The 16915-nt window shown below is 38.3% G+C and overlaps 5 protein-coding genes across 13 annotated transcripts in view; 4 read left to right on the top strand and 1 right to left on the bottom strand.

The window, feature by feature from the left end:
* Positions 1-6236, top strand: part of LOC111435479 (probable galactinol--sucrose galactosyltransferase 2) — a 28623-nt gene extending 22387 nt beyond the window's left edge. The window contains exon 16 of the transcript XR_002709079.1: positions 6222-6236. The gene's annotated coding sequence lies outside the window, so the exon portion shown is untranslated. The remainder of the gene's footprint in view (positions 1-6221) is intronic.
* Positions 150-3354, top strand: LOC111435481 (zinc finger AN1 and C2H2 domain-containing stress-associated protein 16-like). Of its 6 annotated transcripts, none has more exons than XR_002709080.1 (3): positions 150-479; positions 1939-3170; positions 3331-3354. XR_002709080.1 is itself a non-coding variant. In XM_023072864.1 (3 exons), the coding sequence occupies exons 1-2, from the start codon at positions 381-383 to the stop codon at positions 2656-2658; spliced, it is 819 nt and encodes a 272-aa protein (XP_022928632.1). In that variant the 5' UTR covers positions 150-380; the 3' UTR covers positions 2659-2674; positions 2777-3177. The 6 variants fall into 6 exon arrangements, 2 of the variants coding, with proteins under 2 accessions (XP_022928632.1, XP_022928631.1); XR_002709083.1 differs by lacking the exon at positions 3331-3354 and having other exon boundaries at positions 1939-2741; positions 2962-3177; XR_002709082.1 differs by lacking the exon at positions 3331-3354 and having other exon boundaries at positions 1939-2841; positions 2962-3177.
* Positions 6013-6543, top strand: LOC111435484 (40S ribosomal protein S28-1-like). Its single transcript, XM_023072869.1, has one exon. It carries the CDS (start codon positions 6048-6050, stop codon positions 6243-6245), a length of 198 nt encoding a protein of 65 aa, XP_022928637.1. The 5' UTR covers positions 6013-6047; the 3' UTR covers positions 6246-6543.
* Positions 6544-8759: 2216 nt separating this feature from the next.
* LOC111435531 lies at positions 8760-10911 on the top strand. Of its 4 annotated transcripts, none has more exons than XM_023072926.1 (3): positions 8760-9009; positions 10306-10406; positions 10496-10911. In XM_023072926.1, exons 2-3 carry the CDS (start codon positions 10313-10315, stop codon positions 10642-10644), a joined length of 243 nt encoding a protein of 80 aa, XP_022928694.1. In that variant the 5' UTR covers positions 8760-9009; positions 10306-10312; the 3' UTR covers positions 10645-10911. The 4 variants fall into 4 exon arrangements, with proteins under 4 accessions (XP_022928694.1, XP_022928693.1, XP_022928696.1 ...); XM_023072925.1 differs by having other exon boundaries at positions 10296-10406; XM_023072928.1 differs by lacking the exon at positions 8760-9009 and adding an exon at positions 10172-10210.
* Positions 10912-11985: 1074 nt separating this feature from the next.
* On the bottom strand, positions 11986-15314 carry LOC111435530 (leucine-rich repeat receptor-like tyrosine-protein kinase PXC3). Its single transcript, XM_023072924.1, has 3 exons — positions 15182-15314; positions 12565-14947; positions 11986-12495 (listed from the first exon to the last, which is right to left on the bottom strand). The coding sequence occupies exons 2-3, from the start codon at positions 14906-14908 to the stop codon at positions 12170-12172; spliced, it is 2670 nt and encodes an 889-aa protein (XP_022928692.1). The 5' UTR covers positions 14909-14947; positions 15182-15314; the 3' UTR covers positions 11986-12169.
* Between the last annotated feature and the right edge of the window lie 1601 nt (positions 15315-16915).

Raw genomic sequence — 16915 nt, 5'->3', positions numbered from 1 at the left:
AAGACATTTTTGAAACAAAATAGTGTCCAAATCTAAAAGGTAATTTTTTAATTTTTTGAATTTCTTTCCTTTTTAAGAAAATGGATTTATTCCTTATTGTTTGACTAAAATTTCTGTAATCTGAATCATAAATTTGAGGAAGGGTCAAAAAAAATTCTCAATTGACTCTTCCTCTGAAGCTTTTCGTTTTCGCGTTCCTCTCAATCTGCGGAAACTTAAAGCTTCAGACACATTTCAATTTCAATTCAGATTCTCAGTTTCTGGCAACAAATCTCGGAATCTCCATCTAATCTTCTTCTCTTCGCTTTTGAATCTCGTTTTTCCCTCCAGAATTTCACGATCTTCACCTCTCTGTTGTTCATTTCGGTTTTGATTTGGGGATGGGAACCCCGGAATTCCCTAATCTCGGGAAGCATTGCAACTTGGAAGATTGTAAGCAGATCGATTTCTTGCCCTTTACTTGCGATTGCTGTCGCCAGGTTCCTGAATCTCTCTGTTTCATTTTGAAATTTTTATATGAATCTATGTGTTGGCTTGTTTGAGTTGGTTCTTATGATGAGTTCTTGTTGTTATTGAGCAATTTATGTTTGGTTTGACTTGGATTATGATCGAATGGTTCTCTCTATTTTGGTTGTTCTGATGATGAAAATTTTAGGCTGTGATGAATTTTGCTCTTCTGTTTATCTGATGCGTGGAGGATTCTTTTACTTGAAGAATGAAGCATTTATTGTTCTTCTGGTTCTACTATTAGGACACAAACGAATCTGTTCATGAAATTAATGGAGAAATAGAAGGGAGAATTGTCAAAAACTATTGCGAGTTGAGGTTCTAATTGGATCATAGGAACTTTTTCAATGTGTTACTCTTTAATCATTAGAATTTGGATTCAGGTTTTGTGTTTTGGTCTCTTATAAACCATTCGGATGTTTGAAGCTAGAGGGGTTTTTTTCTGAGTATCCTTGATTGATAGGCTTTTCTTTTTCGATTGCCATGGGAAGATCTCCGTTTATGATTTGATATCGATTGATCAGCTTATGATCAGGATTTCATATCTTCAAGAATAAAGCTAGACATCGGGCGATTTGCTAGCGAGGAGGCTGAACCTTGAAGGAAGTGAACACGAGGCGGTGTGCCAGCAAGGACGCTGGGCTCCAAAGGGGGTGGATTGGAGGGTCTCACATTGATTGGAGAAGGGAACGAGTGCTAGCGAGGACAAAGGGGGTGGATTGTAAGATCCCACATTAGTTGGGTAGGAGAACGAAACATTCTTTATAAGAGTGTGGAAACCTCTCCCTAGCAAATGTGTTTTAAAAACCTTGAGGGGAAGCCCAAAGAGGACAATATCTACTAGCGGTGGGCTTGAGCTGTTACAAGTGATATCAAAGTCAGACATCAAGCAACGTGCAAGGACGTCAAGCCTCGAAGGGGGATGGGTTAGGGGGTCCCACATTGATGGGAGAAAAGAATGAGTGCTAGCGAGGACGCTTGGCCCCAAAGGGAGAGTGGACTGTGAGATCCCACATTAGTTGGGGAGGAAAACGAAGCATTCTTTACAAGGGTATGGAAACCTCTCCTTAACAGACACGTTTTAAAAACCTTGAGAGAAAGCCTGGAAGGAAAAGCCCAAAGAAGACAATATCTGTTAGCGGTAGGCTTGGGCCATTACGTACTAATGCATTGTTTGGTCCATTTTACCCGTAAGAAATTTATCTCTGAACCATTTAAGCACACCAGTTGATGCATGTTATAGTTCAATGTTAACTGTAAGAATCTTTTCTCCATGGCTTTCATTTCAGGCTAAAATTTGGGTTTCTGTAAGTTCTGTTGCATATGAACCCTGAATACTATTTGTGTCATGTGAATGTGCCATTTCATTTGAATCGAAAAAATAACCGAGTTTCGTTAGCTAATGTTCATGTAATATCTGGTTTGATTTAGGTCTTTTGTTTGGAGCATCGTAGCTACAATAGACATAGTTGTCCGAAAGCAGATAGACGGGATGTCACCGTCGTCATTTGTCCGCTGTGTGCCAAAGGAGTTCGTCTCGTCCCAGATCAAGATCCCAACATTACATGGGAGATACATGTTAACACTGAATGTGACCCATCAAATTATGAAAAAGTCACAAAGAAGAAAAAATGCCCTGTGCCTGGCTGTAGGGAGTCGTTAACGTTTTCAAACACGATCAAGTGTCGGGACTGCTTGGTAGACCATTGTTTGAAACACCGTTTTGGTCTCGACCATAAGTGTCCTGGTCCGAAGAAACCCGAACCAGCAGGCTTTTCTTTTGTTGGTGTTTTAAGTAGAAGTAAACAAGAAGAGAATGGGTCTAAGAAAGCATTGCCTACTACAGCTTCCTCTAATTGGACAACAGCCCTCCTTAATGTAGCCTCGTCTTTTAAAGCCTCATGGAAAGCAACAGGCAACAACAGCAATGGAAATGGACATGTTGAGCAATGTCCACAATGCAGTGCTAAGTTTTCGATGGTTTCGTCTCTAGTCGAGCATGTAAAAAAAGTCCATGAAAGCGGTGTCAATCGACCTGGGGCAAAGAAGGCAGTAATCGATGCGTGTCCAAAGTGTAGCAGAGGGTTCATCGATCCTGTTGCCCTCGTCGAGCATATTGAGAAGGATCATGGTGGTACTTCAAGAGCTTGAGAATACGTATCAGAAAATCCTATTGCCCTCCTCTAGCATATTGGGAGAGATCATGGTGGTACTTCAAGAGCTTGAGAGCATACGTATCAGCGTCCAAAGTGTAGCAGAGAATTTATCGATCCTATTGCCCTTGTCGAGCATATTGAGAGGGAACATGGTGGTACTTCAAGAGCTTGAGCAGACGTATTGGTGTCCAAAGTGTAGCAAAGGATTTATTAATCCTATTGCCCTCGTTGAGCATATTGAGAGGGATCATGGGATACTTCAAGAGCTTGAGCTTTCGTATCGGCATCCAAAGTGTAGCAGAGGATTCATCGATCCTGTTGCCCTCGTCGAGCATATTGAGAGGGATCATGGTGACACTTCAAGAGCTTGAACATACGTATCAAAAAATCATACCTGTTGTGACCGTTCACACATCAGAAGGTACGAATGCCAACTCGAGCATAACTTTAATTGTTTCATCGAACTATACCACGATAGAATAGATCGTTGTGACTACCTTTTGCGAAGTTTATATATATATAAAGGTGAGATGAAGTTCCCATTTGTTGTAGAATGTTTGAAGAGTTGAATTTATTGCTAGTTTCTTGCAAGAAGACCATTTTTTTTCATTCTTGAGTTCTTAGTTAGCTTTGTTCATACATTAGTTTTGCGAGTGTTTTGGAAGAGGAGTCATTGAACTTTACCGAGTGTCTAACATAAAAGGCTCGTAAAGTTTTAAAGTGTCTAATAAATTCTTAAATTTTCAATTTTAAAGTTGATTTTCACGTCTGATAGGAGAAAATCGAACTTTGAATCTATTGTAAAGTACTCATAAACTCTAAAAATAATATTAAAAAGTTCGGAAATCATTTACGAGGGAGGATAGATAGTTTTGGCAAAATTTCACACATAAAGCTAACTTAACGAAATAAAGATATTTCACCTATAGAGCCGGCCAAAGATGTCGACCAAATGTTCTGATACCAAATGATAAGCGCCAACCATACTGGATTTTGTAAAGCTAGAGGTCCTTCTAGAATCCTTGCAAAACGTTCATAGAGAAAGCTATCTTAACGAATTGATTCCAACCAAGAGTTGGTTAGTCGAACTTGGAATCTACGATAGTCACTCTTAGATTCCAAGACGACTCAGTCCAGAATTAGCTTGATCAAAACTAATTCAATGAATCGGTTTAAACATCAAACCTAGGTTTGAAAGAAACATACTACCCATAGGGTTTCAACCACAAGGTTTTTGTATTCCACCATGATTTCAAAATTGAAAATGATGTGCCTTTCAATAGGCTTACAAGATAATAGGCCCACAGAATAACCTTAACAACCACCAACTAAGACAAGTCTTCTAATCACTTTCCAATGTCAGTCACTTCATTATTTCATTATTTTCTTGATTTGATATGATTCGTAAGACTTTTTTTTAACTTTTTTATAAAGGTAAAAGAGGGTTATTTTTAAAATTTAATGGATATTTTTAAACATAGAAGTATTAATAAAAAATTTTAAACATAGTGCTACGGTTGAAGGTATTAATAAAATTTTTTAAAGTTAAAAAGTATTTTTGAAACACTATTAAAAGTTATCTAACTATTTCTATAAAAAAAAAAAAAAATTATGATCAGTACATTTTATATATATATATTTTTGAAAGTTTAAGGGTAATATTGATATTGTCAAAAATTTAGGGATATTTTTTTATTCAAAAGTACAAAATTAAAGGATATTTTTATTAATTTAGAATTTTAAAACTTAGGACTAAATTAGAAATATAACCCTCAATCTTGCGCAAAGGACGAATTTACCCTTAATTCAATTATGATAAATTTACGTGCAACTGGCAGCCCTAACTAGTTCACGAAATTGGGCCGCGTTTTGGGCCTAATAGCCGAAATCCGAGTCCATTGTACAAACAGAAAAACCCTCAAATGGTAAGACTATAAAAGCGCAAAACCATTGCTTGGCCGCAGCTTTATCACTTTGCCGGTGGGATTCTGAATCCGAACGCTTTCAAATCGTTGGCCGCTGGTTAGTTTCTTTAAGTCTTTGTAGTTTATGTTTTTAATCTGTTTTGTTTTTTCGTTTCTGTGGAGTTGAAGAAGAAGAATTGCTTTGGTTTTATGTTTTTCTTTTTTCCTTTTGTGATCCATTTTTCAATATGAGTTCCCATTCTATTATATGTTTGCTTAATGCGTTGCTACTTTATGTAGTGACTGTTGATTGTCGATTACTGGCTTTTGAATTTATTCTTTCTTTTGTACGCCGAGATTGTTATCGTCATCCAATGTTTGGAATTTGACTCGGAGATTTTAATTCGTTCGGAGTTTGTCGGTGGTTTGTAATTAGTACTTGATAATGTGAAACTAAAGTTAGGTTAGCGAAAGAGAGAGATGTTGAGCATAGCTATACTAGGGTTTTATAGTGCATATCAACTCGAATATTTGGAGATTGGGGATAAATCAGTGTAAAATTATTGAAGGAAAGAGAGAAGTCGAGCTAAGGACTCGGTAGAAGTTACGTGTAAAGCTCCGGAAAGTGTAGCAAAGCATTATTAGATTAGGATTTTGCCTGCTTCAGGCTGATTTTAGATTATCGCTTGATTGTTAGTAGAATGAAGAACAAATCTCAAGTCTTAATATTGCAGACTATAAATTTTATCAACTATGATAAAATATATGAAAAAACTGGAAATCCTGAAGCCCTAGAGCTAATAGAATCTTGATAAATGACTCCAGATGACATTTATAAAATGAGAATTGTGATTCAACAAGAGTTATGAGGATGCATACCAAGTAGAAGCCGTGTTAGATCTCCCTCAGAATTGCCTTATTGGCGTTCAACTTACCTTTGTGTCTCGTTGATTGAAAAGTGCATAGTAAGTGTTCAATATGACTACCCTGGCCGCCAATCAAAGAACCATTTCAACCAAAGAATTTTTATAGGGCTTCTCTTAACACACGGATTTTTTTACCATGTCTGTTGTACCTACGCTTCCTAGTTCCCAAGTCCATCGGTACTTGAATTCTTTGGAACTTTGTGCCCCAAGATGGCCTATAGGAGGCCTCATGATTGGCTTGAGATGGTTAGGATTTCTCTGATTAATTCTAAGGAACTACTAGGTGGTGATGCTTATTTTTCTGTCTAGCATTTTCCATTAGGTGGTGATGCATGCCTCTAGAAGTTGATTTAAAGATTACTATTTTAGTTTGTGGTTGAGAAATATTCTCCTGGCATACATTCGGATGAATGCACTTTTTGATTTTTCTTCAGCCTGATCCATTGTAGTTGCTATGTGTAATCTGTAATATATTAAATGTATAACTTGAAAGGACTTATTTATGTCTGTAATTTCCAGGTATCTCTCAGATCGTACCTCTATTCATTTAAGAAATGGAATCCCAGATCAAACATGCTCTGGTGGTCAAAGTAATGGGCCGAACTGGATCGAGAGGGCAGGTGACTCAAGTGAGAGTCAAGTTTCTTGATGATCAGAATCGTTACATCATGAGGAATGTCAAGGGACCTGTAAGGGAAGGTGACATTCTTACCCTTCTGGAGTCTGAGAGAGAAGCAAGGAGATTGCGTTGAGGACATCGTCCCGATCTTTTTGTTCTCTGTGTTGCAGCTACTGGTGATTTGATTATCCTTCTCATTACACACTCTAGATATAGAATGATGTCTCTTATCAATTTTCCCTCTCTTGGTTACTGGCATGTCATCTCAGTTCGATTCTAGGGTACAATGTTTGAACTTTATTTGGATTGTCAAACAATTTTAGTATTCTAATTTAGGGTTTCTACGCAAAGGGCCTTCTTTATTTGGACTTTTAATTTGTATTAAATTACTGGTTGAAAATTTTGGATTTTTGAAGAATGTCTTTTTGTTTGAACTCATTTTGTTATGTGCGTACAGAAGAATATGCTTGTTTGATAGTTAGGTAATTTCTTTTGTATTAATGTTCTTCATATCCCCCTTTTTTTTGTATAAATATTTTTACAAAAAAAATGTTTAAACAAAATTTTCAAGATCTTTTTGAATTGGGTCATTTTGTGATTTGATTTGAAATGTTTTATTCATTTTTGTGTAAACTTGTTACCTAATTCATCTATAAAACTTTGCTTTTTTATCATAATCTTATGCTAACATGGTTATAGTGACAAAACCTCGGACTTTTATGTACATAATTCTATATATCACTTTCACGTGAACCAAATGTTTTAGGTGGACTCACTTTCATGTACCATATAGAAGATATATGTCGTTATGTATTATCATTAGCTTCACAATTTAAAAAGTTGACGTGGGATTTCACAATTCACCCCCTTAGGGATCTAGTGTTCTCACTAGCACACTTATTGGCTCTGCTAACATTTGTAACGGTCTAAGCTCACTTCTATTAAATATTGTTCGTTTTGGTCTACGTATTGTTGTTAGTCTCACGATTTTAAAACGTTAGAGAGAGGTTTCTACACTCTTATTAGGAATATTTTGTTTCTTTTTTGTAAGTGTATGATAAATCATACTATACCTCTTTATAAGTTTGTATCACTTTTGGATACACTGATTCTATCATATTAATTATTACTTTTGTGAAACGAAATGGGAAATTTGTTTCAATATTTTCTAAATTTTTATGAGCAAATGCATGAGATCCTACCTACAAAATGATAAATTTTTAGATAAAACAAGTCGCAAAAGAATATAATATCCAATCACGAGGAACATTCTAAACTGGTCACAACAAATATATTAATCTAAGCGGAAGTTTTTATCATCCCAAATTTGGTAATGTACATGTTTTCTTTATTCTCTCTTCTATTGGTTGTCCCCAAAATTGTGACCAAAATTGTGACCAAAATTCTCGATGTATCTCTTTTTTATCTATTATTCTCTCTTGTTAATATGTAATATCTCATGTCGAAGATTAAAATTACCATTTGTTACTTGTGTGACACGACATTTCCTTGCATCCTCTGCAACATTGTCGCATTACTACTCCTCTTACTCGCTTCTAAGAATGAAAACTATTATCTTTATTCTTGCTAATGTATACATATCATAAACATTTTAGGAATAAATAATTCATTTGAAACCATAATAAAATTAACCTTGGTCTTGCATGTTTCATCTAAGGCTTATGTACCAACTAATACAAACGGAAATAAAAAGAGAAATAACATAAAATGAAATGCCCTATACTAACCTATATGCTACTAAATGGAAATGTAACTAACCCATAGTCTCCTAAATTCAAATTACGAAACTACCCTACACATGTGCCACAATCTCGTAGTTGCAATGCCACCGTCAGCCGTACAAGGGAGCCTTCGTTTTACCTGAAAAATAGAGTAGCACATGACTTGAGTATTTTAAGAAATACTTAGTAAGCAATCTCTGTATCGGGGTTAAATGCAAACACATACAATTACATGTATGGGACCTATCTCTTACGGCGGCTATCCTAACGGGCAATTTGGATGTGTACTTAATTTCCCTACACATGGTCCACACGTGCGAGTATGGACCTACCAGTCGATTCTCGCTTTCTAGTCGGGTAAGCATTCTCTAGTCGTTATTGATGTCGGACACCCGTTAGAAGTAGTGACCATCGAGTCCGTACTATCGTGAAGCTCGATACTTGTGCACACAACAATGTATGAAGTTTCAACATTTTTCCATTTTCATTATCATTTAATGCAACCCCACTAGTATCTTCTTTATATCATATCATTTATCATAACTTTCATGCATATGCGGGGGTCGTATTTGTCAATCATATCATATCATTCATGTCACACATATCCCTCAGCTCATTCGGCTTAAACGGCTCGACTTGACTCACAGCTCAAATAATTTTTTTTTAAACGAGATGTTCAATGTTTCTACCCATATATTAACCCTTTTAAAAAATATATAAATTACACCAAAAACAGAAATTAATATACGTTCAATGAATGTCTAAACATGGAAAAATGAAATTAAAAAAAAAAAATATAAGAAATATAAAAACGTTCCAATAATAAAATGGTAAAAGTGGAATAAAAATAGTGAAAAAAAAAACAGCCAAAAATAGAAAATTGTGAAATATTAGTAATTTTTTTCCATAATTTCTGCATTTTAAACTGTCGATTGCTCCAACTTCAATCTTCAGAGCTTCTTTTCACAATTTTTGGATTCAAAATTCTTGACTCATTCTCATCTCCTCATCACATCTACGGCACGCCCTGCTGCCGATCTCTCCTCCTTCCCCGTCGATCTTCTTCCTGTTTCCCAATCTCTCTGTCTCCCTCTGAGGTTCATCGCTTGGAAAATCGAATCAATCTGACGGTTCGTTGATTCTGCAGCTCAATCGGTATGTCTGTGTCTCTGTCTTTCTCTCAATCTTGGCTTCTGTGCTCATTTTAAATGGAATTTCATGGTGGAGGCTGTTCAAACGTGTCTTAGTAATTCTAGCGTTTCGTAGAATTGTGAAAAATGGAGGCATATGTTCGTGCTATAATTGATCATTGTTATTAGGTCACTCCTATGTCTTTTTTTTACGTGTTTTAATTTGATTCCTTTGCGTTCTCTAGTTTTCTTCTTTTCGGTTTTGTTGCAATGCGATTTGCTTAATGTTCATGTGCATAATTTTTGAATATTTGATGATTTATTCATGGTTGCTTTGGCTGTAATTGTGAATTTTCTTGCTGAATTACTTTTGACAAAAACTTATCACGATCCAATCCAATTCTATGGGGTTTGGTTTGATAAATTGGGAGATTGTGTCCTGAAATGGCTTCAGATTGATTCTTCCCAAACTTATAGCCTTTCAAGGGTTCTATACGTCGAAGATGGTTGGGAGGGAGTTCCACATTGGCTAATTTAAAGGTTGATCATGGATTTATAAACAAGAAATACTATCTCCGCGAGGCCTTTTGGGAAAACCAAAAGCAAAGCCACGAGAGCTTTTGCTTAAAATGGACAATATCATACCATTGTAGAGATCCGTAATTCTTAACATTGTATCAGTGCCATGCCCATAATTTAGCCAGGTAAGTAGAATCCTCAAATCTCAGAACAAAGAAGTTGTGAGCCTCGAAGGTATAGTAAAAAAGTGACTCAAGTGTCGAACAAATGGTGTACTTGAGTCAAGCCTCAATTAAAAGGAGTCTCTTCGGAGGCTTTTCAAGTTTCAGAGGAGGCTCTATGGTGTACTTTTTTCGAGAGGATTATTGGGAGGAAGTCCCATATTGACTAATTTAGAGGTTAATCATTGTTTATATTATAAGTAAGGAATACTATCTCTAGACTAATTTAGAGGTTAATCATTGTTTATATTATAACTAAGGAATACTATCTCTATTGGTATGAGGTTTTTTGGGAAAACCAAAAGAGAGCTTATACTAAAAGTGGACAATATTATACCATTGTGGAGAGGTCTTTTGGGAAAACCAAAAGAGAGCTTATGCCCAAAGTGGACAATATTATACCATTATGGAGAGTCGTAATTCGTAATTCGTAATTCCTAATTCCTAACTCTACGAGTCGTAATTCCTAACACTACGCGCTAAAAGTTTTCTGGTTAAATCTATTTCTAACTTATAACCCTTGATGTAATTCTGCGTATGATATGGTTGATTTGATTTGGGAACATATTAGTCCATTGCAGTTAGAAGATGGCAGCAAAATACATAGTAGTTTCTACACTTGGAGCATTTGCATTTGCTTATATTTCTCATATTCTTGTTGCTGACAAGAAAATATTTGGAGGTAACAATCGTGGTCCTCATCATTTGGCTTTGCAGTTTCTTGCTCTATTCTCTTAATTTCTTGCTCTTTTCAATGGATTGCTTGCTCAGGAACAACCCCAACTACTGTTTTAAACAGCGAGTGGTGGGAAGAAACTGACAAGAAATTCCAAGCATGGCCTCGTACCGCCGGCCCACCTGTGGTCATGAACCCCATCAGCCGCCAGAATTTCATTGTCAAAACCCGCTCTGAAGCTTAAAATGTTGCTTTGGTTGTCTATTTATACAATTTTGATTGGGTAATTCTGCTTTTGGAAGTACTTCTTAGTCGTTAAGCAGTTCTAACCTGCCTTCGTATTTGATGTGGGGAACTGAAGGAATTGTTGTTGAGCTGATAGCCTTTTTTTTTTATTTTTCCCGTTTAAGTTGCATCATTGGCTTGTTTGTTATGTTGATGGTGTCAGGATGTTGATTCTGAATAAATCAGTGAAAAAGGAAACTTTCCTTCGTGTCTCTCTTTCAGATGATGTAGAATGATCACTCTTCTTATATATTTACTTTGATTTATAAGATCCTTCTCCATAGTTAGATCGCTTTCTAGAGCGGTATGATTGTAAGATCTCACCTCGATTAAAGGGGGGAAACAAAGCATTCTTTGTAAAGGCATGGAAACCACTCCCTAGTAGACGTTTTAGAAAACTTTGAGGGGAAGCTGAGAAGGGAAAGCCCAAATATGACATATCTACGGGTGGTAGGCTTGGACTGTTACATGGGTGCATAATCCAACATTTGACACATGAGTTGGAGTGAAATACCAGCACACCTGTATTGTCCGTGACAAATGCATGTGTCATAGGGTAACTCAACACATGCATGTGTCACAGGGTAACTCACTTAGGCCATAAGGCATAGGAGTGATGGAGGGAGAGTCAGCACCATGCCACTCCTTGCAGTACATTTTGAGGCATTTTCAATCCTTCTCGAATAGACGTCTTTTTGGCAAGCAGACATACGACTTCGTGCATAGTCCATTGATTTTTCGGTTGACACCAAATTTGGTGAGCTTTCATCTTTTATATAGACAGACTAAATTCTCAAGCCGCATGTCGAAATTCATGTTGAAACCCCAACTTATGAAGTAATGGCTCGGGCCCTACTCGACCTTCTTCGCGCTTGTTTTTGACACTTGTATCGCTTCGTTCTCTCAAACTTAGTGTATGTCTCGACATATCTTCAATGCACACTCTTGGTGTGTTGGATGATGCACCGTCCTCCTCGAGCGCATCATGACACTTCTCAATCTTGCTCCATACATGACCGGATGGACATCACTTGAAAGTCGCCCCTTGTTTATCTTGACGTGTGGGGGTCACAACCTACTTTCTCTAGTGAGGTTGTGACACAAGCGAGAGCGCTAGCCCCCAAGAAGGTGGATCTATTGGCCCCCCAAGGAAACGAGGGAATGGATTGATGAAATATCACAGGAAACGAAGCATTTCTTACAAGGGTGTGGACATTTAGCATTTCCTTAAAGGCGTGGAAGTATTCCTTACAACTCCCAACTATCTGTGTTCAACTCAAACGGGATTACACAAGAACCATTATGTAATGATATACTTTCCTTCGTCACAAATCTGGTTGGTTGTGATCAGAAAACAACCAGACTACACAGTCATGTATGGTCACTCACAAAGCAATTGCTTTAGAGGACCCGAGCTCAATCTCCATTTCGAGTCGTTTTTCGCATCAAGCACGTCGAAAACTCTACACGAACACAGGAGCCCATCAATTTTGCTTGATCTCCATAAGCATTTCCACCACTTTCTTCATTTTTGGCCTTTTGGCTGGTACGCTATCAGTGCAGAGCAATGCAATCTTGAGAGCTGCAAGCATCTCCTTCCTCCACCCGAACGACACCGTGCTCAGCCGGGAATCGAGTATCTGTTCAGGTGTCTCGCCTCGTGAAGGAGCACTAAGCACCCACTTCACCAAATCTACTCCTTCACCAAACTCCTCATCCACTGGCATTCTAGTTGTGAGGATCTCGAGCAAAACGACACCGTAGCTATAAACATTTCCCGGGGCCGTAACTTGCATCGTATACGCATATTCTGAACCGAGAACAAACAGTTAGAACCTAGAATCGAAAACTTAAAAGACAGTTCGATTCGAGCAAGTACCTGGTGGAATATAACCAAATGAACCTGCAATGGCACTAATACTAGCAGTGCCTCTTGATGGATCTAAAAGTTTTGATATCTCAACCTCTCCAACCAAAGGCTTGAAGTTTGCATCCAAAAGAATATTGGATGATGAAATATCAAGATGGATTATAGCCACATGATGAAGGAAAGCTAGCCCTTCGGCTGCTCCAACGGCGATCGAAAATCTCGTGGGCCAATCGGGTTCATATTCAGGTTGCTTCGTATACTCGTGAAGAAGCCGAGCCAATGTCCCGTTCGGTAAGTAACGATGAAGCAACAGAGCCACGTCTTCGTATATAACATACCCAATGAGTTGCATAAGATTAGCATGGCTCAGTTTGCCAAGCCTTTCGAGCTCTCTGATCATCTTACTTTGATGATGAACGATCGTCTTATCCATCGATTTTAGTCTCTTAACCGATACGATCATCCCCGAAGGCAAGACCGCCTTATAAACAGTACTAAAAGTCCCAAATATGAGCTTGTTTGAATCCTTAAACGTCGCTTTCACGGCCGCGTCGAGATCTAGCTCCTGTCGGAGATTATCGTCAAAGACATTCCCGGCTATTATGGTCGGTTGATCCTTGATGATTTCATCATCTACAGCTCTTGAAGACTTTCCTGCCTTTTCCTGCTTTTCTTTCATCACAAAAAGTAAAACAACTATACTAACCGATACGAAAGCAGCCAGCCCGGAACCGATGACAGCTAGTATGATCTTGTACGAGACCTTTTGATGGTAATCTCGAGTGTACGAACCAATCGATTTTTTACACGTAACGCTTAATGGAGCCCCGCAAAGGCCTTTGTTTCCCAGAAAACTGGAACTTGCAGTTTTCTGGAATGGAACAAAGAAAGGAATCGAACCAGTAAGTAAATTATTCGAAAAATTCACGTCTATCAAGCTTAACATGCCCTTAAGCTCATACGGGATATCGCCCGAGAGACGATTGTTCGATAAATCTAAAGAAACCAGTTTATCAAGTTCCCCCAACTCCGTAGGCACCGGTCCGTTTAGATGATTGAAGCTCAAGTTCAAAGCTATCTGTAAGTTCTTAATACGACCGATCTCGGAAGGGACGCTTCCAGTTAGGTAGTTACTACCGAGTCGTAAGTCGAGAAGCTTTGTACATTTTCCAATCTCTTTAGGTATCTCTCCTTTTATTGAGTTCTGTTCCAAAAGTAAGTACTGCAATCTTGATATATTGCAGATATCTGAAGGAATAGTACCATTGAATCGATTGCTGCTTAAATCGAGCTTGTTGAGATTCTTGCACCGGAGCATCGATCTAGGAATGTCGCCATACAAGCTATTACCGGAAAGAATAAGCTCCTGCAGATTCATCAGCTCTCCGAGTTCACGAGGAATCACCCCGGTGAACTCGTTTGATGCTAGATTCAGCAGAGTGAGATTCGAGCACCGTGAAATCCGAGACGTAATGTCGCCCGAAAGGTGATTGTTATCCACTTCAAAGTAAGCAAGGCTACTGACATTGCCAATGGCTGGAGGTATCGAACCAATGAGATCATTGTTCCCGATTCGAACGCTCGTAAGGCTTTTACAGTTACCTATCTCTTCAGGAAGCTGGCCAGTCAATCTGTTTTGTGTAAGAACCAAAATCTCAAGCTTCCCCGAACCGAAAATACTTCGAGGAATCGAGCCTTCAAGCCTATTGGTATGAAGATTCAACACATGGAGCTCGGAAACCGAACCGAGATTATCAGGAATTACACCAACAAAGTCATTCTCATAAGCTGTAAAAACTCTTAGATGGCTCAAATTTCCAACCCAACTTGGAATTGAACCATTCAACCTATTGCTAGAAACTTGAAAATCCTCCAATTTCTCTAATCCTTGAAGCTCATTAGGAATTTCTCCCACAAGAAGATTATTGGAAAGGTTCAATGATTTGAGGTTCTTGAGACCACCAAACTCGGGCGGGATCGAACCATCAAACTTATTCAAAGACAAATCAAGGAATTCGAGCTCGGATAAGGTTGCGAAACTCGACGGGACGTCGCCGTGGAAGTCATTGTAGGATAGATCAAGCCATTTCAGAGCTTTGAGCTTAGAAATCAGTGTTGGAATACCTCTAAGAGAATGACCTGAAAGATCAAGAGCTTCAACCATGGAATGGTTCAAACCACAATGAACACCCTTCCAAGAACAGTACTCAGAGATGTTGGAGCTCCACTCAAGAACTTGAAGCTCCTCTCTAATGGCGGACATGGTGATTTCATCATCAAGAACAGCCCCCAGAAACTGGGAGTTGAAAAGAATTCCAAGAAAAATGGAGAGATAACAACACAAAAAGGCCATGAAAAACCCCTTTTGAGATCTTCCCTTTTACTCAAAACTCTACAAGAAACACATTTCAACGAAGCTTCTCAGTTTCCCACATAAATCAGTTCAATAAACAGAGAATTTCTAAGAAAACCCATCAAAGGGAGAACAGATTTACAAAACCCCCCAACAAAACAGTCGATGAAACAGAGTAATCCGAGGAACATTCCAGACAAGACAACATGGGAAACCCCAAAAAGACAATCAAACGACAAAGAAGAAGAGAGAAAGAGAGGATTAGAAGAGAACCTGGAGGAGCAATGGAGGATATGTTGATACCCACATGAAATCGATCAAGAGGAAGATGAAAAAGAACAGAGAAAATGACATTGTGAGTGTGTTTTTTTGGTGGGAAAGGGGAAAAGGGGAAAGGGCGATGGAAGCAGAGAGTGTTAGTGTATGTATCATGGGACAAGATGCTTTATTAGTATATTATTTCAGTATATTCAGGTTCTGTCTTTTGGATTTTCTCTCCTAAATTCCCCATTTTTTTACATGGATTTTGGGAAATGAATGATTATGATGCATATATATATATATTATATCTCTATATTTAATACAATACGTGAGATCTTACGTCAGTTAGACAGGGGAATGAAACATTTTTTTATAAGGGTGTGGAAACCTATCCTTACCCGTTGAATCTAATTCCATGAAAAATCATGTCGAGATGAAGATTGAAATACGAGTAGGAATTGGAAAGCTTTCTCGTCCCTGCCTCTCCATGGGAACGTCTCTAATCTAATAAGCGATAAATGAGGTAAAGTTTAAATCATATTCAGAACAATATCTTCCCCTATTCATTCTTGTTATTCTTTTTTCAGGTGATTTCTGGGTTTGTATGGTTCGTAAAAATGGTATCTTAGATGTGAGATTCTACATCGATTGGAGAAAGTAACAAGTGCCAACAAGAACGTTGAGCCCCGAAGGAGGAGGGGGTGGATCATGGGATCTCATCTCTAGAGAGAGGAACAAAACATTCTTTTTAACGGTGTAGAAATTCTCCTTATAAACGCGTTTTAAAAACTTTGAGGAGAAGCTCAAAAGGAAAAGCCTAAAGAGGATGATATCAGCTAAGAATGACCTTGAGCTGTTACATCGAGGTCCGAGACAACGAGACAATAATCCCTTAAAGTCATGTGAAAAAATGTTAAGGAGAGAGAGAGAGAGATTCTTTCCATGTGCAAGAGAGAAGGAAGATAATGTAAAGGAAGCAACCATGTGAGAATGAAAAAAATGACCAATCTCTTGCCTTGCCTAAACATCATTTCAATGTGTATGAACAAAACAACTAGGCCCCATCACATATGCCCATGCTACCCCTATTTCTTTTCTTCTTTTTCTTTTCCGTCCAATTTCAACCAAATCGTTCGAACCCCATCTTCAAATGACTTGAGAATCTAACCAATTCGGACTACTCAGCCCAGCCCATAAATGTTGGGTTAGGTTAGATTTTTCTCGGTTTTGGTTTTAAGATTATTATGTGCAGTAACTCATTCAGTATACTGACCCAGATCCACCGCTACCAGATATTGTCCTCTTTGGGCTTTCCCTTTCGAGCTTCCCTTCAAAGCTTTAAAACGCGTCTACTAGGGGAAGGTTTCCACACCCTTATAACGTGGGACATCACAGTGAGCTTTGGAAACCTTCTCCTGGCAGACGCGTTTTAAAACCTTGAGAGGAAGCCCAAAAAGGAAAGCCCAAAGAAGACATTATCGGCTAGCGGTAGATCTGGACCGTCACATTCAGTCATGATTCGTAATGTGAGACCTCATACATGTGGTATGTCACAAAAACATGAATTACTTTTTTAATGTGTAGACTATGAGATTGTATGCGTTCCCTTCTTTTCTGGTGGTTTTCAGCAACATTAGTGTGTGGTAGCCCATAGTCAAGTCTGATGGGTACGTATACAAGCCTACCTAGTGGGTTCATGTCCGTGTGTGTAAACCGTGTATAGCGAAAATACATCCAACTTTTCCT

Source organism: Cucurbita moschata, unplaced genomic scaffold (assembly GCF_002738365.1).
Source record: "Cucurbita moschata cultivar Rifu unplaced genomic scaffold, Cmos_1.0 Cmo_Scf00049, whole genome shotgun sequence".
NCBI lineage: Eukaryota > Viridiplantae > Streptophyta > Magnoliopsida > Cucurbitales > Cucurbitaceae > Cucurbita > Cucurbita moschata.
This window is presented reverse-complemented; position numbering and strand designations above follow the sequence as displayed.